The 26085-nt window shown below is 35.4% G+C and overlaps 1 protein-coding gene across 14 annotated transcripts in view; it reads left to right on the top strand.

Annotated features, from left to right (window-relative positions):
• The window catches only part of NCOA2 (nuclear receptor coactivator 2), a 450248-nt gene that overhangs the window by 352747 nt on the left and 71416 nt on the right, over nt 1-26085 (top strand). For all 14 annotated transcript variants that reach the window (XM_069100096.1, XM_069100098.1, XM_069100100.1 and 11 more), the window contains 2 exons: nt 18012-18115; nt 23200-23377. In XM_069100096.1, coding sequence (XP_068956197.1) covers nt 18012-18115; nt 23200-23377 — 282 coding nt within the window. The remainder of the gene's footprint in view (nt 1-18011; nt 18116-23199; nt 23378-26085) is intronic.

Raw genomic sequence — 26085 nt, 5'->3', positions numbered from 1 at the left:
GACCTTTACTGAATAAGTTTAGTGATCCCTATCTACAAATGCCCCTTTTGTCATTTCTAAATAATATTCCCTTATTTTCCTATACCACAGTTTGTTCAGCCATTCTTTAAATGTCTTTAAAAACGTATCTGACACACAAACTCCCTTAATGTTTCAGTTTTTTTCTTCCAAATCTTCTCTCCTGCAGGACTTCCCTTCACCCACCCTTTTATTTTCACCTTAAGGATCAGGAAGCTATTTTGCTTACAACTATACTTTCCTTGGTATTGTTCTTCTTGGCAGTGCTGTCCCTGTCCCCACTTGTTTCCCTTTTAAGTCTGATATATTACTACATGAAATTCTTTGTGTGCTGGGGTTCAGTCTTCCTGTATTCATTTCAGATAAGAAAGATATTTATCTAGTGCTCATGATAATATCTCTTCCCTTTCTCCATGTTTGTTTATTTGTCTTATGGACCCTAATTATGGGAAATGGGAAAATTATACCACCTCTTTTCTTTTTTCTATCTCTTCCACATCACAGGGATTAGAGTTACAGTGCCACCATGATCTGGAAAATCTGTGTAAAATTTTTTGGTCCTCTCTTCATACCAGAGAAGTTTGAATTATTATGGTATTAAAAGATAAATAAACTATGTTGATACTACACCGAACTATACATATATTTTGTGCATTTCTGAATTTCCAGTCTTTTTCTGTAGCTTCCACAAAACTCACAAAAAAATTCCCATTTAATTTCTTATGCCTACCTGTGATTGATAGATACATATATATATATCAAACATGCAATGGGAGAAAGTCACAGTGTGGAAGAGAGAACTGTAATATATCCTCCTCCTTATAACCTCTTTTCTCCTTCTGTTCTTCAGACTCTTCGGACAGAACCAATCTACACCCAGGAACCAATTTTTTTTTTCTTATTTTATGCCCTCAGTAACTTCTGAAGACATTAAGGTTCTAATATGTCACTTCTTTCTTCCCATTAGAATACCAGTATTACATCAACATAAAGCTCTCATAAATGTACTTTTCTAAGTTTCTCAGGAGTTCTGAGTTTGTATTTCAAAGTTCCTACCCATCTCTGGTGTTTTTAGTAGAAATGTTTTAAGTTACTTAATTCCATTAAATGTCCATTTTCCTCCCTGATAGAATTATGCTTAGCATTTGAGGATTATTCTAGATTGTAACTCTATATCTTTTGCTTTTTGGAATGTTATATTTCAAAATTTTATATGACAGAGAATTTGGTCAGTCCTGTTTGATCTTGACTATGTTTCCTTGGTTGTGCATCTTTGTTTAAACTTGTGATATTTTGTCTTTGATGTAAGAGCTCTGGATTTTGGCTTTGATATTTTTGGCACTTTTCAATTCAGGGTTTCTTTCAGAAGGTGATGTGTAGATGCTTTCTACCTTCACTTTTCCCTGTCTCCAGTAACATTGGACAGTTTTTATTTATAATTTCCTGAAATAGTATCTAGGATTAAAAAAAACCAAAACATCATGGTTCTTAGAGAGTCTTAACCTTAACCTGTTTTCCAGGTTAGTTTTTTGCAGTCTCTTGGCTTTTGTTTCATTTTGTTTTTTCCTACTATTTCTTGCTTTCTCATAGATTCATTAATTTCTTTTTGGGGTCTATTTCTTGTATAAAAATAAAGTTTACTACTTTTTCTTTTAAAGTACTTAATTCTCCTAATTCTTTCTCTAGAGTTTTTATTACATTTTTTAAAAGATCTCTTCATTTATTCTAGGTATGCAAATAGTCCTGGTAGAAAATCATTTTTTTTTACCTTTGAGTCTCTGCTTAAAGTTATTATGGATCTAGATTTGCAATATTTTTTTTATTCTGGTTTGTATTTTCTTTGACTCATCTCTGAAGTGTTAGTTTCTGAATTGGGAGCTTTGTATCATAACTAGGTTTCACTTCCTGCTGAACTTTCAGTGGGGTGATAGGTCCTACTTATTCTCCTAGGTTATTGCTCTGACTTCCTTCCATCTTTGAGATTGAGAGATAGATCTTTAGGGCCCTCTGTGGCATCTTGAGACATTTGGGGCTCTCAGTGTCCCTGGACCTTACTACTATGGTCTGTAATTTCTGAGATTGTTTTAGTGAACTTGTTGCTTGAAGCCCCTCTACCCCCTTTCCCATAGCCCATTACTTTTTGGCCAGTGAGATAAAAAACCCATTGCTGCATTGTTAATGGCCAGTGTATTGAATGAATTTCTCTTCATAAAAATTACATTCTTCTGTTTGGAAGTTGTATATCCTAAAATTCTTCATCCAATTTATATGTTTGTAGCGAGAAAATGTCTTCGTTATTCTAGAATCAGCTTAAATTTGAGAAAATGGAGTATTAGCAGTTTTTCATGTAGACTATGTTCTCAATTTAAATTTAAGAGATATATGCCTAATTATCTTGGCACTTGAATTAATCCTTCCAGTATGATATAAGAAATCATTAAACTTCACATTTTTATTTTCCAAAATTCTCAGCTGTTATATTTCAGAGAACTAATTGGGCCCCTTTAGCATCAGCTATATCCATTGTTTCTGGTGTGTTCATTGAAATTTATTTTGCGTTAAATAATCAAATCTTGCCACATTCATTGTCTGTTGAAAGCAGTAGAATTTTTTGAATAAAAGTCTTTCACCATTCAACATCCAGTCTAATGCTATTTCCTGAACTGAGTTCTCAAAACAAAAGCTTCTATTTAAATAAATAAAAACCTCCTTATACTTATAAGTTTAAATTTCAGAACTACATTCTTTTTTCTTGCATCATTTCCCAGCATTTCAAAAATTTGTCATACTGAATCAAGTATATTTCTTAAGAAGATAGTTTTCCCCCCATATTTCCTTCTATTACATTTTTTTTCTTATATTGAAATAAGAATTTATTTCCTCATCTCCCCAGGATATACCAAACCACGTGTCCCTCTCTGATACTTTGAGAGGAATTCTAGTTCTCTATTGTACGGGAAGCCTTTTGTCTTGCTTTTCTGTATATTTTAAGTTAGTAGGATTATTTGTCCCTGTGCACATTGTTTTGGGGAACTACCCCATTTTTGGTTCTTAGTGCTATCTGCTTTTAGGTTATAGTTCTGAATGAGCCCACATTTAAAATTCTGGGTGAGTGACTCTCATCAGTATAAATGATAGTGCCAAAGAACCCAGTGCTGCCATTTAAACCCAGTTGATCTCCTCTGTAAAAATGATTATGGAAACACGAAATTGAAGGGGGCTTAAATGTCCTGTGCTGCTCTGCTTTTGTTTATCTGTGTAGATATGACCTCAGTATTTATATCCTAGTGGACAAATATCTAGAAAATATGGCTATTAACAGAAATCGATTATATCATTCTTATAGTAATAGAATGGGGAAGGTTAATTATAATTCACCAGGAAGGAAAATTTTATTTTATCCAATTCCAGTCTTTGCCGAATTTCCAGTTTCAAGAGTGATAACCAAGAGAGGAAAAAAAAAATCTCATTGTACTGTTAATACAGACCTTGATTTTAAATTTTGTTATTTATTTGATATAGAAAACTATAAAATATTGCTAAATTTAAATCATAGGTATCAGTGTCTCAAAACAGTTTTATACAATGTACTCTTCTCCCTTGCTCACAACATTCTTTTAATTTTTTTTTCTGAGAGTCAGTAGGGCGAATGGTTATTAGAAAGCTAGACTTTGGGTTAGGAAGGATTTTGTTCAAGTCCTAGACACTTAATCTCAGTGCCAGAATATGCAACTGTAAGTTACAGATCATTGATAGAGTTTCATCACTTGTAATTCCCTACAACATCAAAGAAATTATAGTTCCAGACAAAGGGTGCCCCCCCCTTTTAATCATTTGATTAAAAGAGTACCTCATTTTTGTTTGGGCTATTTTCTGCTGTGTTTTAGAGTGCTGCTAGTCTCTGCTATGGAGTCAGAATTCTACATTTTTGTTTAATATTAATTATTCCTGAGTTTTCATCGTTAAAGAAAATTATTTCTTTGGGTTTCTATGTAGAACTGGTAATATTAAGACTCTTAATATTTGAGTTTGTTCATCATTATAAATGCATGATATCATTATTACTTAGCATTTTTTTCCTCTATAAAGCTCAACATGCTTAACTTGTATTATCTCTAAATCTAATACCAACCCTGTGAGATATACCCATAGATACAGGAGATTATGGATGTCTTTGCTGATTCAGCATAGTACAATGTCATTATGATAAGCTTGAAAAAGATTGAGGTCATGTACCAAACTGCACTATAGAACTACTGTGGGCAGCCAAAATATTTTCCTTGGTTATATAAAGAGCCAGTGACTGGTGTTACTCTCGTACCATCTGGGAAACACGTTGTCCAATGATTGACTGATACAACACAAAAGGAGAAAAGCAAATCAGTTCCTTTGGGAAGCAAGCAAATGGTATATTGCATGAGTACAGCACTAGCCTTCAACTGAATTTTTTAAGTCTGCAGAGTAATTGCCTTTCCCAACTTTTTCAGTGTCTGAGAGTGTGGGGCATGTCAGCCTTTAAAAAAAAAAAAAACAATTTTACTCAAACAAGAATACATACAAAATGAATACAAAGTAGTTTGGGAAGAGGATATCCCAGTAATTGGGTAAAGAAACCAATTAATGTTTCCTGAAGAATGTGTCACATCTACTTCATAGGGTTTCTTTGAGTTTCACTATCACACTATTGTACATTGAAAGAAACTTAATGGTTCCAAAAGGCAGAGATGAGGAAATCGTGAATTCTGGGTATGGGGAACAGCTAGTGCAAAATCACAGAGACTGGTGAAGAAGCAGTGTGTGGGCAAGACAGCTAATAGCCAGCCTGGGTGGCACAAAGAATGCATGGAGAGGAGTAAAAGAGAAGACTGGAAAGACGGAAAGGAATCAGATCGTGGAGAACATTAAGTGTCAAACAAACAGTGAAGTTTATAGTTGATTCTAAGGGCAGTAGGGAATCACTGAAATATCTTAAAAGGAACTGCTGTTGAAGTATTGAGTAAGGTGGGGGGTGACATGTTCAGACTTGTACTTCCAAAAAATTATTTTGGCAACTGTGTGTGGGATGGATTAGAGTAGGGAGAGGGCTGGGGCAGAGTCTGAAAAGGAGGCTCTTTTGGCTGTCGGGGTGAGAGGTGATGAGATCCTAAACTAGGATGGTGTCTGTGTGGGTGGAGAGGAGGGGGACATATGTGAGAAATCTTGTAGAAACAGAAATAACAGTGTTTAGCAGCTGATTGAACTTGTAGAGTTGAGAGTGAAAAGCCAGGGATAACACCAAAGTTGCAAAACTGTGTGACTGGTAGGATGGTAGAGCCCTTGATAATAATAGAGAAGCTTGGAAGAGGGATGGACTGGTAGCTGAGGAGGGGGAGAGAGTTCTGGTTTGGACATGTTGAGTCTGAGATGCTTCCAGTACTTCCTGTTTGAAATATGCAATTGGTAATGTGGGACTGAACTCAGTACAGACACTAGAACTATTATTAGATGTATATGGATACATAGATCTAGGAAAAACCTGCATTTAGAAAATGATACTTAGAATCCTTGAAGTTGAAAAATTCACCAGGAGCGACCATAGAAAGAAAAAAGAGTGTGCCCAGGACAGCACCTTGCAATCTACTTCTTGTTAGTGGGTGTCATGGATGGTATATCAACAAAGAAGACTGAGAAGTGGTAAGACAGGTAGAAGGAGAGGAGGAACAATATTGTCAGGTATTGCAGTGGGATCCATAAGGAGAGAATTGATTTGAGAGCAAAGAATCCCAGAATCCCAGGGTTTTTTATTCAGCAAACATGTTTATTTCCTTCTCTGTGACAAGCATTATGCTGCAGTTGGAGAGGAACTCTAAATTTATCTTTTTCCAATCCATGCCTCATATGCCCTCCATGAGAGCTAGTATGGTATAATGGAAAGAGCACTGGATATGGAAGACCTGTGTTCAAATTCCAGTTCTACTAGTTACTCCATTTGTGACTTTGGGCAAATCACTTAATCTTTAGGCTTCGTTTTCCTCATCTGTAAAATGAGGGTGTTGGACCAGATAACGTCCCTTCTAGACTCTGTGGTACATCCTTTGTAACCCTCATTCATTTCTCTCCATAAATCCTTCGGGGTGTTTGGTCAGTGCATGTAAGGAGGTCCTTTTCTTCTTTAGAGGTGTAGGAGATAGAGTGTTGGACTTGAAGTCAGGAGTAGCAGAGTTCAAATCCTAACTTAGTCTGTGTGACTCTGGGCAAGCCACCTTATCTTTGACTCAGATCCCTCATCTGTAAAATGGAGATAATAACAGCACCCAACTCAATATAGTTGTTGTAAGAATCAAGTTATTGTGAAAAACACTTTGAAAGCCTTAATTTGCTAAATAAATACTAGCAATTGTTATTTGGGGTTTAATTTTTTTTTAAACCAATTCAGAACTTAAAACTGCCTCAATCATTGTCCCTGTTCTTTTTCTGATCATACATCACTTCAGTGTCTCTTCTCCCCTGGGTCTCACGATCAGATCATTGATATGTTACTACTCCACTCATTGCCCCAACTATCTCCTCAGTCCTCAGACCTTTTCAGCCTGGCTTCTGATGTCAGTATCAGTCAACCGAAAGTATTCTCTCCTAAGTTATCACTGAGTTTTAATTATACAGTCTGACAGTCTTTTTTTAGTCCTCATTGTTCTTGACCCCTCTGTTGCATTTGACACTGTTGACCACCCTCTCCTCCCAGATTCTCAAGAGTCTATGTTGAGGAAATAAATTGTCTGTTATGTCTAATAAATGCTGGAATAGGTCTTTAAACTGTTCAATACCCAGCCTCACGTATTTTGCATCATTTATAAGTGAAATGTATGGCTGAGTAAGTAATGTTTGGAAATGATCATGATCCTTGCTATTTGAGCTAAAAAAAAAATTATCAAAAATAACTTGAATCAAATTTTTGTCACTTATATTTAACTTAAAAGTATTACATATATTCATTAAAAAAAGTAAAACCTGTGGGTTTCAGGCTTCTCTGTTAGTTTTTGATGCTGGTATTGGGATTTATACATTAACAATGATTAAAATGAAAATATGTCTGTTGCGGAGAATAGTGGGAATTTTGCTGGGTAAGGAGTTAAGAGATTCTGATGCTAATGTAGGTATGGGATTGGTTCATTTTTCTGTTTCTTCACAGCTGAAGAGAAACCCTGATTTGCTAAGAGGAGGCCATATAGTTAGAAGAAAGTAAAGGAAGGGTTTGCTCTTAGACAACTTCCACTACTAAAGAAAAAATGCAGCTGTGCTTTTTAAATATGCACGGCAGGAGATTTCAGCAGCTTGATGATATATAGTGCATTAATGTTGAAAAGATAAACACATTTGGAGAGTCCAGGATGGGCCCTGTGTTTTTATGTTAGTAGAATGCTTCCTAATGAATAAGAATGTGCTGCAGGCTTCATGGAGCCATATGGTAGCTCTTCTAATTTTAGTTGGGTGTAGATGCATAATTTTTTCCTATTTTACCTCCTAAAACCACTGAGAGGCTATTGAACTTTCCCTGTAATATTTGATTCAAAATATCTGTCCACAGATTGCATATTATTATTTCAGTGGTTTCCTTGCTCAGTATGTATTTATTTTTTATAATCATGACACCTAGACTTGTGTATTTCCTCAATACATAAAAGATTTTTTTTAATTGTCCTAGTATTCTTGTCTGAATGTTAAAATTTGTTGTGGAGGTAATTAGAATTGTGTTATGTCTCCTGAAAAATTTATAGTTTTCAGAATGAATGACGTTTTTGAAGCAATAGGAGTTAGTTATAAAACTAGCACAAAAGTATTGTGTTCCATTTTAGTCAAAAATCCTCGTGCTTTGAATAATAGCTAGAAGAAAAAAGAACTACCCTCATGCTTCACCAGACATGAGAGTAACTGATAAATTATTCTGTCATGACCTTGCTTTATTTGTCTCTGATATAACATATGTGATGGATAAAAGTTTAATTTACTTATTTTTAAATTGGTAAGTATATTAAGTATCATGTTATTCCATTCATATCACTGGCACATTTTTTTTTAATAGATGTGTAGTCTGGAACACATACACTTGCATTCTGGTTTTTTTAAATGCATCCTCATTTCAATAAGTTTTTCAGAGCTGGTACATATGATTCACAGGACTGTTAAAAAAAATACATACTTGGACTATAATGGTTTCTTTCGCTCTTAATTTAAGAGGCAAAGAGAAGTGTGTTGCATAGAATTTTTTAAATCTTCCAAGTAATCAGTGCCAGTTGATGCTGCTGCTGCAGTTAGAACAATTAAAAAGAATGTCCCCTGAGCTTTGACTGATGTGCCTCCATTCTGATACATTTTTGTAAGAAAAACCCCTGGGTTTATGTTCTCATTTCATAGTTACTTAATAAACAAGTAAACAAGGCTTTCAGGTGTTATGTAATTCAATAATAGCTATAAAAATTGCTATTAGCTAACTTAATATGTAAAAGGAAAATGAATAGGTTTCTCTCTATCTCTATGAACACTCTTTCTTATTTTTTATTTTAAAAGATCTCCCTTCTTTAATTTTTTTTTTGCTAGAGGCCCAGATTCTGATCTGCTATTCACATCAAAAAAGAAACTGAAATTTTACTTTCAAATTTATACGCAGACATGCCAGTGATGTAGAGCAATTTAACCCAGATGCTTTAACAATGCCATTGTCTGTTTTTCCTTGGATTTTTAATTCATTTGTACTGCTAGATCGCTAATGTTTTTTATTCACCTCTCCTGAGGGGGGGAGGGGAATGTGCATAATAATTAGGTGTATGAAAAAATAAACATATGGAATATAATATTAATGTTTTCTCCCATTTGGGGTGTGACTCATCTCAACATGTTCCCTGAAGAAACTGGGTTTTGTTCTTTTGCTTTGAAACTGGAAATCTAATTAATTTGTATTAGATTTCTGAATTGTAGGCAGAGAGAAGAGGTCAAGGAGGGATTGTTTCTTTAAGGAGGGGCAGGCTGGAGGAGACAATAGAGGTACCTTCTAGTCCTTCCAATCTTTGTCTTTATCTGCAAAAATGTTCACTTTTTTAAAAAGGGAATCACTATAGTTTGTTTTTTTTTTTAATTTGGTTTTTGGGGACTACCCAAAGAGAATAATAATAGGGAATCAGAAATGTCAGAGAGAATTAGGAGGATGAAGAAGGCACAGAGAAGGAAATTCTTTTCTTTGCGCTACGAATTCAATTTGATCTTCCCTTTCTCAGAGTTCAAATTTCCATCTGTAATATAGTAATGTGGCTTCATAGCAGTTTGATTGAATCTCATGGATAAGCTTTCCCTTTGTATTTACTCAAAGATATTCTTGCAAAAACAACAAGAAAAGGTTCATGAATGTAAAGTATAGAAAAGTAAATATAATTTATGATTGTGGGAATAAATTCTGATTTAAAATTATTAAATGCTGTTTTGGTCATAGTGTTATTGTTCCTGGGGAAGAGTAAGCTTATCTCAGGATTTAAGATTACATATGATAAATGAATATAGCACATGCATCATTAAAATGCTGCATGATATAATTGTATGAATGTACATTTAGTTAACATAATAGTAACTCTCAAAGGGGTCCTTTTTCCTTTTTAAATTTCAAGGCTAAACTCGGCATTGAAGATGTGGTAATTACCTTATGTAAAATATCCAAATAACAAATTCAGTGTTAGTTTAATTTACATTCAGTTACATTGGTGAAGCAGTATTTTTATTTGCTGTGTAATTTTTTTATTTTATTAAACACAGATTCAATAAAAGCAACAAATCTCAGTCAATACAAAATTATATAGATTACAAATCAAATGGAAATGTAGTTACATATAATACAGCCAATTATAGTGAGAACAGTTATGAAGGGCTTGGAATTCTTGAATGCTCTATTCCATATCTGTCATTTATTTACCGTGTCAGTATTACAAGTCAGTTTATTACTGGATATAGTAAAATAAGTATATCTAGGGTCTTGTCCCACTTCTGCCACCACTTAGCTGTGTGGCCTCTCAAAGTCATATTACCTCTTTGGGATTCTGGAACTGTTTGTATGTAAAGTAATAAAATTAAACCAGATTATCCATATTGTTCATTCTAGCTCCAAAAGTCTATGAATATAGGATACATTTTCATTAGTTATCCATTTAATTAATATTTTAGCATTTTTTAAAATCCTTATTTCTAGTACAACAAATATAGGAAATGTAGGAAATATCTAACCTCCTTGAGATATCTCTTGAAATTTTTTTTCAAATCAACCAGTTCAGTTCATGGACCAGCTTTTCTCACACATACTCTTACATTCAAAGTTTTCAAATGATTTTCCCCCTTCCTTTTTGTAAATAATGTTATTTACTGCAAATTTCTTTTTATTAAAGGAAATATGCCTTGATGTGCTAGATAAAAAAAAAAAGGGTCAGTATCCTACCTAGCCTATCTTCCTATTCCTCTCCAACTCCCTCTTTGTCCAGACACATCCTGTAATCCACACCCCCTCCCTCCCGCCAAGTTTTCCTTTCTTCATGTGTTTGATGACCATTTCAGCTCCTGTTGGTTTAGTTAGCATTTCTATTCAGATTATTCCCAGATTTCTATGTTCAGTTTTAATATCTCTTGAGTGTCTGTCTTACATCCTTTTGCCTATATGGCAAGATAACCCAGGATCTAGCAGCTTCTACACTGAGGGATCAAAGGGCTTGGAATATGATATTCTGGAAGTTAAAGGAGCTGGGATTAAAACAAAGAGTCACCTACCCAGCAAAACTGAGTATCATGTTTCAGGGGAAAATATGGTCATTCAGTGGAATAGAGGACTTTCAAGCATTCTTGCTGAGAAAACCAGAGTTGAATAGAAAATTTGACATTCAGATACAAGAAGCAAGAGAAGCATGAGAAGGTAAACAGGGAAAAGAAATCATAAGGAACTTATCACACTTGAACTATTAACATTCCTACATGGAAAAACAATAATTGTAACTTATGAAACTTTTCTCAGTAGTTGAAGGGAATAGAAATATATATATATATATATGAGGGTATATGGGCATATGAATACATATGTGAATGTATGTATATATGTTTACAGGTATACATAGAGGGCACAGGACCAATTTAACAGGAAGAGATGATAGTTAAAAGGTGAAATTAAGAGGTGAGAGAGGGATATGAGAGGAGATGGGGAGAGACAGAATGGGGTAAACTATCTCATATAGAAGAGGCAAGGGAAAATGGTTACAATGGAGGGGAAGAATAGGAAGGCAAAGGGGAATGGGTCAACCTTATTCCCATTGAATTTGGCTTGAGGAGGGAATGAAATACACACTAAATAGGGTATCTCACCCTCCAAGAGAGTAGGGGGGGAAGGGGATGAGAGGGGGAATGATGGAAGGGAGGGCAGGCTTGGGGGGAGGGAAGTTGGAAGCACCCACTTTTGAAAAGGGAAGGGATCAAAGTAGAGAATAGAACAAGTGGGAGGTGGGATAGGAGGGAGGGAAATATAGTCAGTCTTTTACAGTATATCTGCTATGATAATGTTTTGCATTAGCTACACATGTACAACCTATACGGAACTGCTTATCTTCCCAGTAAGGGTGGGTGACAAGGGAGGAAGAGAATGAATCTAGAATTCAAAGTTTTAAAATCAAATATTCAAATATATATGTATACTATTATTAATACTATTTTACATGTAATTGGGAAATAAGATATACAGGCACTGGGGCATAGAGATCCACTGGAAAAGTCGAAAGGGGTATGGGAGAAAATATGGGAAAGAGCAGATTGGAGGAGGGGATATCCTGTGGGACTGCTATTTTGGGGCAGTGGGTAGGGAAAAAACTGGGAGAAAATTTGTAACTCAAAATCGAAATGAATGATGTAAATCAGATGTTAATAAAGCATTTGGAAAAAAAAGAATAAATAAAGCTACCAAGCAAAAAATAAAAAACATATGTGTGTATACCAAAATAAAGTCCAAATGCATATACAATTTTGGTATAAAGGCTGATACTTTAAATAAATTAGGGGAGCAAAGAATAGTTTATCAGATTTATGGAGGATGGATGAATTTATGACCAAACAAGAGATAGAGAACATTATGAAATGCAAAATGGCTAATTATGATTACATTAAATTGAAAGGGTTTTGCACAAACAAAGCCAATGCAACCAAGATTAGGAGGGAAGAAGAAAACTGGGAAAGAATTTTTACAACTAGTGTCTCTGATAAAGGCCTCATTTCTAAAATATTTAGAGAACTGGGTCAAATTTACAAGAATACAAGTCATTCTTGGTTGATAAATGGTCAAAAGATATGAATAGGCAGTGTTCAGGGGAAGAAATTGAAGCTATCTATAGTCATATGAAAAAATGCTCTAAATCACTACTGATTAGAGAGATGCAAATCAAAACAACTCTGAGGTACCATATCACACCTATCAGATTGGCTAGCATGACAGAACAGGAAAATGATAAATGTTGGAAAAGATGTGGGAAAGTTGGAACACTAATTCATTGTTGGTGGAGTTGTGAGCTGATCCAGCCATTCTGGAGAACAATTTGGAACTATGCCCAAAGGGCTATAAAAATAAGCATACCTTTTGACCCAGCAATATCACTTGTATGGCTGTCTCCCAAAGAGATCATAAAAATGGGAAAAGGACCCACATGTACAAAAATATTTGTAGTAGCTCCTTTCGTGGTGGCTAAGAATGGGAAATTGAGGGGATGCCTATCAGTTGGAGAATGGCTGAACAACTTGTGATATATTGAATGTAATAAAATAATGATTTAATAGGTGGACTTAGGAAAAACCTGGAAAGACTTACAAGAACTGATGCTGAGTGAAATGAGCAGAACCAGGAGAACACTATACACAGTAACAGCCCCAGTACATGACTGACTTTGATAGACTTAGCCCTTCTCAGCAGTATAAGGACCTAAAATAGTTCCAAAGGACTCATGATGAAAAATGCCATCCACATCCAGAGAAAGAACTATGGAGTCTAAATGCAGAGCATAGCAGACTATTTTATTTTTTTTCTTTTGTTTTTTTTTTATACTTTCTTGTGGTTCTTCCTATTTGTTCTAGTTCTTCTATACAACATGACTAATGTGAAAGTATGTTTAATGGAAATGTATGTGTAGAACCTATATCGGATTACATGCTGGCTTGGGGAAGGGGAGAAAATTTAAAACTTAGGGAAGTGAATGTTGAAAACTAAAAATTAATTAACTTGAAAAAGAAAAAAGATTGAAAAATGTGCATGCGTGTACACAAACAAAACATATGTGGTGAAACAAAACAGATCTCAACATGAGCTCTGTGTGTGTGTCTGAATGTGTATATGTGTATGTGTGTGTCTCATTCTACATTCTGAATCCTTCATACCTCTTTCAGGAGGTGGGTAGCATGTTTCATTATTAGTCCTCTAGAATTGTGAAAATTGTTTGCCTTTCCCTATTTTCAGTGTAAAAATTGTTCTTCTGCTGCTCATTTCAGTTTGCATCAGTTCATATAAATCTCCCCAGGTATGTCTGAAACCATCTCCTTCATAATTCCTTTTAACATAATAATATTCCATGATTTATATACCATAAAAAAGAACAATCACTATTCACACATCTTTAGAGTTTGTTTTCTTAAGGATAATTTATCCCTTAAACTACACTCCTACTAATTCCTCCTCCCATTTTCCTGTTGAGTGAGAGGTATTTTTGTAAACAGATGAATATATGCATATTTTTCCTTCCTTTGAACAATTCAAATGAAAGTGGGGTTGAAGTATTAGTCCTCCCTTCCCCACCCTTATTTTGTAGACTGATTTTCCTTCCACTGCTATTGTATTCTTCTTGCTCTCTCCCATTCTTCTCCTATGATCATCAAAATATAACAGAACCACATCCAGACTTTTCTGTCTAATTAGACCCCGTCTCTCTCCTGATGATGGTGTGGACGCGTGCATTATCTTCCCATGTTAGATTGTAGCTGATAGTAGAGTGCCGGCGCTGGAGTCAGGAGGACCTGAGTTCGGATCCAGCCTGTTGACACAACGCATACACACACACACACACACACACACACAAGCTAGCCGTGCGACCTTGGGCAAGTTATTTAACCCCAATTGCCCTCCAAAAAGCAAAAAAATAAATAAATAAAGATTGTAGGTGATTTATTGTTGTTCATTTTTGTTTGTTTACAGAGTGGTGGCTGCTAAATCTTAACATGTGATCCTAGCTGTGCCTCTTGGTACTTGAATCCTTTCTTTCTGACTGCTCAAGTATCTGTTCTTTGATCTGGAAGCTCTGAATTTGCGGTTATAAGGTTCTTGGGAGTTTTCTCTTAGGGATTTCTTTCAGAAGATGACCATTGAATTCTTTTTATTTATACTTTTCCCCCTACTTCCAAGAGCTCTGGAAATTCCCTTCAAGATTTTTCAAAGTAAGATGTGTGGGCATATATTTTGGTCATGGTGTTTAGGTATTCACATGATTCTTAATTTTTTTCTCCTTGATATGTTTTCCAGTTAGTTGCTTTTGCTGTGAGATACCTCACATTTTCTTTTCTTTTTTTCATCCTTTTGACTTTGATATTTCTTATTGTATCGTGGAGTCATTGACTTCTCTTTGGTCCATTTTCTTTTCAGAGAGTTTGTCTTGTGCCAGACTATTTCCAGTTCTTCCATAGCTCTCATTTCTTTTCCAGTTTTTCCTATAGTGCTCTCATTCAATTGACAAAAAAAAAATTTAAACTCTTGCTTCATCCAGAAATAGTTGAATTTGTGTGTGCAAGCCGTGTTTTTCTGTGAAGTTTTGCATATAGATAATTTGCAATAATTATCTCCTGGATTTGTGTTTTAGTGTGTACCTATTAGCTTTTTATGGTGGAACTTTCTTATTTGTTTTTCCAGCCTACTTTCTAGCTTTGGGCTTGATTTTAAGGGCAACCTCTTTGTGTACTTCTATAAGCTGGTCCTGTTGCTGCTTTCTTGTAGTATTGAGTGTTATTTTGTTCTAGGAACTCAGAGACAACTTTGACTAGTCCCCACCAGCAAACTTTTGTTGTTCTCAAGGTGGTCTGACTCAGGGCAAATTCTAATTGCCTTTTCCTTGGTCTAAGCTCTACAAATCTTTGGCCTCAATTTAAGCAACACAGAGTGACAAAAATGAAGAGTCCCCTTTGGTCTGGGATTCCTGACCTGGTTATTTCTCTACAGGCTTCAGGGCCACACTGCTGCTGCTATTTTCTTCTGAATCTGTTCCTTTTTTGGTACACCAGTCAGGGCCTCCCCATCTGGGAACACCAGCTCTGGGAGGGAGGTCTCGTCTTCAGTCTGCCTTGTATCAGTAGCTTGGAACTGGACAGTATGGGACAAAGCTGCCAGTTGGCACCTGGGCTTGCCCTGGGAAGGGTGTAGGACCTCTGCTTGCTCCAGTCAGCAATCTCTCCGTGAACCAAGTCCTTTTGTCCCAGTATCTATAGACATTTCTATCTACCTATACAAACCTGGGCTGGAAAATGACTTACTAAATGACTTTGTCTTAGATTTTTCCATCAGGATTCAGTCTAGTATATATTTTAGATTCTTTTTTGGAGGAATTTTGGTGACAATCTCATTGTGCAGCTTCCTTCTATTCTACCATCTTTCCTGAGCTAAAATAGACTAATTTTAAAGTTCCTTTGGAATAGCAACATTTAGCACAGGCAAAAAAAAAATTTTTATATATATACTTAAAATACAGGTGTATTTAGAGACTGTCTCAGATTTGTAACCACCTCATATCTTCTCACACTCCCTTGTTTCATATGTCCAATTACTTGTCAAACATTGACTATTTCTACTTTTACAACATATCTCACATCAAATACCCTCTCTCAGCTAACACAGCTACTGCTATAGTTTGGCCTATTTTCACTTCTGACCGAGAATATTGCATTAACTTTCTAACTGTTATCTCTGCCTTAAGGCTTTCCTTACTCTAATCTGCCCTCTACACTGCTGCCAAAGTGATTCTCCTTAAGCATGGGCCTGACAATATCACTCCCCTACTCATTTCAATCTAATACCTTCTTACTGCCTCTAGAATCAAACAAAAACTTCTCAACTTAGCTTCTAAAGTCTTTTACAGCATGACCCCAACCTAATTTTCCAGTTTTATTATACATTGCTTTCTCCTCCTCCTCCCCCTCCTCACTTCTCACCCTGATTCTAAAATGTAACCAAACTGCTGGCCCTTAGCTCTGTTTCTCAAAAGCAATATTCTAAGTAAATTCTAGTGGCTCTCTGTGACCTCCAGAATCAAATATAAAAAGCTCTCTTTTGGGCATTTAAAGTCATTCACAACTTGACCTCTTCTATCTTTTCCAGTCTTCTTACCCTGTATTCCTCTTCTCACGCTCTATGGTCCAGTCATACTGGATAGTATGGGACAAAGCTGCCAGTTGGCACTTGGGCTTGCCCTGAGAAGGGTATAGGACCTCAGCTTGTTCCAGTCAATAATCTCTCCCTGAATCTTGTAGTTAGCTAGGTTCTCAACCTCACATTCATTCTAGACCATTGTCCTCCCCCACCCCCATCCCCCCACCCCTGCCTCCATCAACCACCTCTTCCATATACCTTGGGATTCCTTGTTGGGTCTTTTCAGTTTTCTCACATCTGCCCCCTATTATTTACTTAAACACAGTCATCAACCTAGTTCATACCCTCATAACTTCTCAACTATTACAGAAGCTTCCCAATGAGTTTCATTGCTTTCAGTACACAATATAATCTATTTTCTATACAACTGCTAGATTGAAATTCTTAAAGCAAAGTTCTGATTATGTCAGCCTATTAAGAACCTTTGATAGCTCCCTTTACTTCAAGGATCAATTACAAACTCCTCAGTAAGCCCTTCACAAAATAAATCTATATTCTTGCCAAAATGACCTACCTGCTCTTCCCTCTTTGTTTCTCTCTTGGAATACTAAGTTTCCTTCAAGGCTTGGTTCAGGGGATCCCTTCTAGGCAAGGTCTTTTATAATTCTTTCCCCTTGTTATTACTATTTTCTTTTCCCTGCTTCCCCCAGTTTTGTATTTATTTCTCTATATACATATGTAAATATAAGACCCTTGAAAATTGTTTCATCCTTGTCTTTTCATCCCCAGTTTCTAGCTTGGGGCCTCAAACATAGTTGCTGTCTAATAAGTACTTGTTGAACAACCACAGTGACTACATGATTGATTATTGTTTTTTAAATCAAATAAAATTTTCAGATCAAGAAGGGAAAAGACTACTTTTTTTCTTCATAATATTTAGGGACCTAAGAAAGATGCACCTTTCCAAGAGTAGTAAATTCTTCAAGTGCTTGGAAATGACAAAAGTCACACGCCTCTTCACTCTGCTAGAAATCATTAGACTTGGATATGTCATAGGGGATCAGATCTCTTTCAGGTTGTTCTAAATGTGACTAGAAATAGTAAAGGAACATGGCATTTGCAAATGACAACTAGTATGTAAATTATGCACAGGTCACTTATTCCTAAATTACAATAGAAATCAAGGTGTAGCACTTGCTTGCCTTTTAAATGGGACCTTATGTACCCAGGCACAAACTGTTCATTTCTAAACAGCACATCTGGGGTTTAGGTACCTCTTGAGTAAAGACTAATTGTGGCAGAATATATAGTGTTTTTGTGATCTAAAAAGATTCTTAGGAGGAACCTAACTACATAGTTGAAACCTCCAAACTCATTTTATCTGTGGCCTAAAGTGGGATTTTAAGTATCACAGTCCACAGACAAAAAGTTAATGCACTAGCTCCACTTCTAGCACATTTGTCCCAGTTCAGTGATGGTGATGATGTACTTTTTTTTAAATAACTGTCCATATCCGCCAGAGATCTGAAAAATCATTACAGTAAAATATTCCTGTGTCACTTTATCCTTGAAAGAGTATTTATTGCCAATTAATCCACTCTTATGTTTGTTGCAGAGAAAGCAGCAGCTGCCAATGTAGATGAAGTACAGAAGTCTGATGTCTCATCTACAGGTCAAAGTGTTATTGACAAGGATGCACTTGGACCAATGATGCTTGAGGTAAAATAGACAAATTTTGTTTCTGTTTTTTTAATAACTTGAAGGTTATGTTGCTAAATTTAATTTCCAGATGAAAAGAACTAAAGCAAAATATACACACTTAATCTTTCTTTTGTTGGTTAGTAAAAACTTTGTACTTTTGAAACCTTTGAATCTACTGGCCTATTTCTAATAGTAGAAAAATCTATTTTTTTTTTTTGTCCTTTTTGGTGGGTGGAGTTCTTTGTTTTTAAGTAAATTGAAAAACACTATGAAGTAGTTCCACAGTTCTCAAACTTTTTTATTGTAGAACCCCCTGGTCCTCCTACAAATTATTGGGGATTCCAGAAAACTTATGGTTAATGTGGGTTATAGTTATCAATATTTACTGTATTAGAAATTTAAACGTCTTAAGGGTATTGTGAAAATAGTTATGACCTCATGGACATATCTCAGTACCCTGTTCATACTTCAGAAACAGCTGAATATAGTAAAGAGAGGGGTGTCCTGGAAGTTAGGAAGGCTGTGTTCTTCAAGTCTTGCCTCTAGCATATACTAACTGCTTAATGAGACCATGAGTTACAAAAGAGATATGAATGCTCATCTTTGTTTGTGGAGGGATTTTCCACATTGGGAACTGCCCCACGCTTATGAGCTCATAGTTATGGCTTCCTAGACCAAAGTTCTACCCCCATATCTCATGACCCTCCAAAAAATAAAACTTAAAATGAGCAGGCATAGACACCACAACAATAAAAGCATTAAATTATGGTGTGTGGTTTGGTGGGGTTTTTTTGGTTTTCTTTTTATGTTTATTTGTTTTGGACTTGTGCTGTATTATAGGCTATAGATTGTTTGGTTTTCATAGAAGTACCAAATTAACATTTGTTTTGGAATTCCTCATTCTGTAGGATTTTGCATTAACTGCAGGGGTAGAGGGTATTTTGATTAAAGTTTTCTCTTTCTTACATTTTATATATATTAGATTATATTCACATGTGTGGATATGCTTAGTGAAAAATAAGTATTAAGGCAAAATTTAAGCAAAGCATTATATTCGTGTATATCCCCCAAATATTTTAACTTTGGAAGATATGAAAGGATTAAAAAATGAAGTACCAGAAATAAAAAAAACCTTCTTAGACTTCTTAGATAAGAATTATCAAAACAGTATTTGATCTCAACTGCCTGATATATATTAATATTAGGATTGTTTAATTAAAATTCCTTTCTAAAAATCCTAAAACATTATCTTCCTTATCCTTAACTAATATAACATTAGTTAGCCTTCTAGTAGTAGCTTTGGGTTATCTTTTCCAAAATTAAAGTCTGCTTGAAATACAGGCCAATCAGTGAGGTGATGAAAAAATATGAGTGTGTCTGAAATAGAAGGCCAAACTGAATCATTTTGGAAATAGCAATTTGGATAGATAAATTTTGCCAATGTTCAAGAAAACATACATGGTTAATTCATTTGATATGTAGGTAAAATTTTCCACTGCATCCTCATTTTCCCAGTCTATTTATATAATGATTTTCATTTTTTAGCAATTAAATAGACTAGATTGTTGTATTATTTGGAAATAAAATCAGAGAATTGGAATATCTCATCCAGTCCCCTCATTTGACAGATCAGGAAACTAAGGCTTACAGTAGATAAACAGCTTTCAAGATCTTAGTTAAACATACCTTGGTCTAAAATCCACTAGGAAATAATTTTTATAGTATGTCTATTTAATTTTTTCTTCTGAAGCACATTTCTCAGAAGCAGTATCTTAGAGTGATTTCTAGGAAGGGGGCAAAAATAAATACTTGAACCTCCTTTCCCTGACCAACAAAAGTAGTACATGAGTAGTCATCCTAACCTTCATTAATCTCTTCATTACCACTTTTTGTATATGCCTAGCAGCTGATAATTACTATGTAGTTGGTTTATGTAAAAAAAAAAAAACAGTGCAAAGATGAGTTAACTAACTTTGGAGAAATTTCTGTGTTATATAAAGTATTTTTTAAAATTATATTAAATTGTCAGGTCTTGACTGTCATCATTTAGAGCTTTCCCTGAAACTTTAATTTTTAGAGAGGGTAGTTTACTATTTACCACATTGTTTTCTTTTTTGTAAATAGTATTTTTTTATTATTTTTTTGCTTTTTGGAGGGCAGTTGGGGTTAAATGACTTGCCCAAGTCACACGGCTAGTAAGTGTGTCAAGTGTCTGAGGCCGGATTTAAACTCAGGTCCTCCTGACTCCAGGGCCGGTGCTCTATTCACTGCGCCACCTAGCCGCCCTGGAATATAATGTTATCTGTTTATTATTGAATTTTTATTTAGTTAATTAAGTATTTCCCAATTATATTTTTTTGCCTTTTTTTTTTTTTGCAGGGGGCAATTGGGGTTAAGTTATTTGCCCAAGGTCACATGGCTTGCAAGTGTTAAGTGTCTGAGGCTGTATGTGAACTCAGGTCCTCCTGACTCCAGGGCCAGTGCTCTATTCACTGCGCCACCTAGCTGCTATTTTATTTTTTTTACAATTACATGTAAAGATAGTTTTCAGCATTCATTTTTTTTGTTTTTGCTTTTTTTTGGAGGGCAGTTGGGGTTGTGACTTGCCCAAGGTAACATGGCTATTTTGTGTGTGTGTGTTAAGTGTCTGAGGCCGAATCTGAACCCAGGTCCTCCTGACTCCAGGGCTGGTGCTCTGTTCACTGTGCCACCTAGCCACTCCTCAGCCTTCATTTTCTATACAATTTTGAGTTCCAAATTTTTCTCCCACCCCCTCCCCAAGACTACAAGAAATCTGATATATTACGACATTCTTTAGACAAATAAAAGGCATTTCCAGCCTAAGAAAAGAAGAAATCTTTCCCCTGAGCATCTGTCTCACATTGCCGACTGCCTATTGACATTGCAAACTGGTTGTTCTGGAGACCTCTTAAACTTCCTGTGTCCAACACAGATTCATTATCTGTCCCACCAAACCCATCCATCTTCCAAATTTATATTTTTCTGTCGAAGGCACTACCATCCCTTTGGTTTCCCAGGTTCATAACTTAATATTCTCCTCAGTTCTCACTCACCTTACCCACATTTGAAGTCAGTGGCCACGTTACCATTTCAGCATCCAGTACCTCGCATTGCATCCAACTCCTCTCTCCTTTCATATCTGTCAACTTATTTCAAGCCCTCATCACTTCTTACCTACTCTATGGCAGCAGCCCCCAAATTGGTCTACCAGCCTCATTCATGTCCCTCCCCATTCCAGTAAATCTGACAGTTTCACTGCCTTTCTCAATAGACTCCAATGACTCTCCCTATTTCTTCTAAAATCAAATATAAACTAGGTTTTTTTATCTTTTAAAGGCCCTCACAATGTATTCTCAACCTATCTTTCTATCTTTATGGTAACTTACTCCTTTCCTCAGACTCTCTTCCTTCAAGATAAAGATCATGCACCACCAATTACACGAAGACTTTCCTATTGCCCCAATTTCCAGTGCCCTCTCTTATTACCATATACAAGATTATCTTTTATTTTTTCTTTATTAGTTCCTATATGCTTTCATATATGCATGTCTCTTCCAATAAAATGTTATGTCCCTTGGAGGAAGTGATAGTTTTCATTGTTTTATATCTTTATTACCAGCATCTCACCCATAGTAGGTGCTTAATACTGGTTGTTTCTTGATTGGTGGACTGACCATAAGGCTGTAAGTCAGGCTTTATTAGAGTTTAGTTCATTAATTACATAAATCAGATTTCAAGATTATAATTTCCATTTTCATACAAAATCAAGCCAGGGATTTTTATTATCTTCTTTACTTTTTTATTTACTTATTTTTTGCTATTTCATAACAGTCTTCTGAGAATTTCACTACATACCTATTATGGTAGGGGTTCTATGCAGAGTATGTTTAAAAGCTAATGCTCTACTCCTGTGACTTATGGTTTAAATTTAAATCTTTTCCCCTGTTTATATGTCATAAATTGAACAGAGAAAAGGCTTGTTCTTGGTGAGCTATTCCCAGGCATAGATGCACAATCATGCTTGCATCATTAGCATTGTTGTTGCTAAGCAACAAAACTGAATGTCAGCTGTTTTTTTCTTAGGAGAGTATCTTAGTGAGCTTTTAAAAACACATACTGTTTGAAGAAATACAACTTTCTTTCAAGTAAACTACAGAATTTTAATTGTGAAAACCTTTTGTGTATATGTCTGTAGCAACAAATGTGAAAAGGACACTTGGTATGTGAATAACTAGGCAGTTTTCTTCTCTGTGTCCTCCTTATTCTCCATGTACACAGAAAGACATTCCATTAATTAAATCTCTTGCTTCTCTGTTGGCTACTCTGAAATGTAGCAAGCCGAATTGCCATTCCTATCTTCCGTATGCTATTTCCCTATAGGTCCACTCTGGGTTATTAAAAATATTAGCACAAAGCTCCTCAGTTCCCAAACCTAGGGGAACATAATTATTAGGCACACTAGGATTCATACCTTGTTTAGACAATGTTGCTCAAAACTGTGTCAACAGTTTTCCATGTTGAGTAGTTTGCTATAACTCCAAGTACCAATACCCAACAAAAAAGAAAAAATCTCTTACAAATATGGTAAATTTTCCAACTACTTGTTACCATAATTCACAATGAATATTTTTCAAACTATGGAGCATATGAAGCCTGTAATTTTGTATTTTATTTGTTTGAAAATGAATGAGTATTTGTTGCTCATGAAAATACAAGTCTCATCTCAAAAAAACAAACACATGAATATGAAGCTGACATTCCTCATTTTGTGGAAGTTTAGAAAAATTAATGTTAATCATGTAGCCCAGAATAAGGAGACCCTCAGTTAATTCCTCTCCCATTTTAGTCTAGTTTTTTTTTTTAATGGAATCTGTATGTTTCAACTAGTAAAAATGTGTTAATTTGTTCCATATGACTTAATGAAAATTAGGGTCCAGGGGGATAGTTAGAGGAAATGTACCTCTTCTATGAAAGTGTGAATTGAATATTTCACTTGAAGAGCAAATAGTTATACATTTCTTAACAAGTGCACATGAGTTTACAATGCATTTTTTATTAACAATTAGTCCTTTCTCTTATAGGCCCTCGATGGCTTCTTCTTTGTAGTGAACCTGGAAGGTAATGTTGTATTTGTTTCTGAAAATGTGACACAATACCTAAGGTATAACCAAGAAGAGCTGATGAACACAAGTGTATACAGCATCCTGCATGTAGGGGACCACGCAGAATTTGTAAAAAACCTGCTACCAAAGTCTTTAGGTAAGGTCTATCTTTTTTTCCCTGTTTTCATTGTTAACTGGAGTTTAATAGAAATATTTACAATGGGAATTTGTAAAAGAATAATCATAGAAATGATTGCTTTTTAAATATATGCCTTAGCTCTTTAAAAATATCCAGGCATGTTCCATATATTGTAATTTAGAACTTGTACTTCATTCAGGGCACCTAGGTAGTGCAATGGATAGAACACTGGACCTGGAGTTAGAAAGACGCGAGTTCAAATGCAGCCCTAGACACTTACTAGCTGTGTGATGCTGGGCAAGTCTCTTAACCCCTATTTGCCTCAGTTTACCATTTGTAAAATGGGCACAAATTGGAGAAGGAAATGGCAAACCACCCTAATAATATCTTTGCCATGAAAACCACATGGTTTTCATGTCACACAACTGAACAACAACTTCATTGAGAATTCATCAGAAATTTTAATGGGCTCACAATAATGTTCATCAGGGAATTAGTAGGTTGGTTGTTTCAGGGGGCTTTATTGTTGTTTTGGGGAAAGGGGGGAGGGTTGAGTTTATCACCAAACTGGTTATCCTCCAGGGCTAGTAGCTAATGGGGCATTTTCTGTCCGCCCTTTATGCATTTTAAAAGTCATTAAAAAGAGAGATTGGGTTTCAGAGTTAAATCTAAAATCCTACTCTTGTTGGAACTATGCATATAGCTGTATATTTGTCTTTTATTTAGTAGGGTATTAAGAGGCAAGGCAGGGTGTATTTATTTATCACGAACCCTATAATCTTAAAAGACTACGTGATCTTAGCTCACTCAGTTCTTTTTGAGCACCCCAAATACCACTTCCCTCACCTCTCTCTACTCCCTCGTTTTGTGATTCACTTTACTATTCTTTCTAAACTGCTTTTCAGTAGATATAAGATTACAGAAGACTGTATTTAAAAGGGAGTGTTCCCTGGCATGACTGTAACATGGCAGCATTACTGGCCCAACATAAATTTTTTTTGCTCCTTGTCACCTCGATTGGTAATGCTGAGAACTTATTCACAGCTTCAAGAGTAGTACCTAAGGACAAAATGAGGTCAAGACTCCTGAGTTATCAAATGCTGCTATTTTTTTTTTTAAAGCTAGTTGTATCATTTGACCTTTTTGGTTGCTATAGCATATACAAAGAAGTTCCTTTTCAGTCCTCAGTTCGTTAGCATTTCCTATCTATCATAACTTTTATTTATTGTGAATGAAATAAATATTAAATAAAGTTCCATCTCTGTTAATAACTGAATAGGGAATTAATCTTGCTGGTTTCTAATAAATAATAGTTTCAGGTATCTACAATTATTTCTTGAATTTATCTCAAAACTTAAGCATATTAATTTAGCCTTGTAATTTTTCTTTCAAGCTATTCTCCTTGCCCCTTTAAAAAAAAAACACAGAAGAGGGTTGTATATAAAGCTATAAATTTCTATGACATAGCTATTTTTTAAAATTTAACATAATAGTACCAATACTGCCTTTATTTTTAGCATCACTATCACTACTTACCCATTCCCCTCTAAAAAATAAAAAACCTTACCCATTAGTAAATCTTGCTTTGTCCTGTAGTTTTTTAACTCTTTAGTGATATGGGAGGTTGGCCAGAACTCTTCTCTCTCTCCCCTCTGATCCCTCTTTTATAACCCTGATACATACACAAGCTCTTTAGTGCTTATGGTGACATGAACTCAACAAATATCTACATAGATAACATTAAAAATCTTTATGCAAATTAAAAATAATTTCTCCTAGCTTAACTTAATATTTATTCGTGTTCTTCCTAGGGCTTTTGTTCCTTTTCTATTTCTCTTTAAAACAGTAGCAGTGGTTTTAATATTTGGGTCACCTCACACAGCTGCTTATTTAAGTGTTTTGTAGCAGATGATCAGAAAGTATTTTCTTTTCCAGCTTGATGGTGGAATCTCTTTGTTTTGCTGATCTTTCTCTTTCTCAAAAGAAAAAGTAATAGGAAATGCACAAAACTAGCCACAAAGAGACCTGGGTTCTAAGGTCTATCCCAGCCATTAATTAGCTGCATAATTTTGGACAAATCCTAGCATATCGGGATGGGTTTTGAAATTATAATAGTGAGAACTATGAGGTATAATATTTGTTCAATCTGTTGATCACATAAATTGTTATGTACCTACTCTGTGATCAGACTGTGCTGGGACAAAAGATTCTTCAAGAAGGTTCCTTTGGCCAGGTTTGTGGGGAAATGGGACACAATTGAGGAGCATAGGGACAAGAGCACCTAGAGAAATATAACACCCCAATGTTCGATCACTTGATATGATTCTGTATATAGTTTCATATAAGTTCAGAGAACAGAGAGGTGATTATGACCTAGTGATGAGCAAAAGAAAGCTTTTTAGATGGGAACAAATTGAAGCAAAGGAATAAATGTTTAATGCACATGGAAGAAGATAATGGGAAAATGGACTTTTAGTGGTACCTTTGCACTAGACAATTGAGAAATAAGGACTTCACTTTGCTCTGTTACACAAACAGCAATGGCTCCTGTTGTATCAAGTCCATATTTCATGAATAGGTGTTACCAGACAATAGAAGTTCTTGAGTGGAAGAATGACACAGTTAGTATTGTTTAAGGAAAATTTGTCTGGCCATTCTCTCTGTAAGGTAGATTGGAAAAGTGAGGGAAGATTGGTTATAATCCTTCTTTACAACTTCACTAATGT

Source organism: Petaurus breviceps, unplaced genomic scaffold (genome assembly GCF_028583685.1).
Source record: "Petaurus breviceps papuanus isolate PSGF00001 unplaced genomic scaffold, PetGlider_PUasm1.0 38, whole genome shotgun sequence".
Taxonomy (NCBI): Eukaryota; Metazoa; Chordata; class Mammalia; order Diprotodontia; family Petauridae; genus Petaurus; species Petaurus breviceps.
The sequence above is the reverse complement of the archived record's forward strand: the minus strand, read 5'-3'. Positions and strand labels throughout refer to the sequence as shown.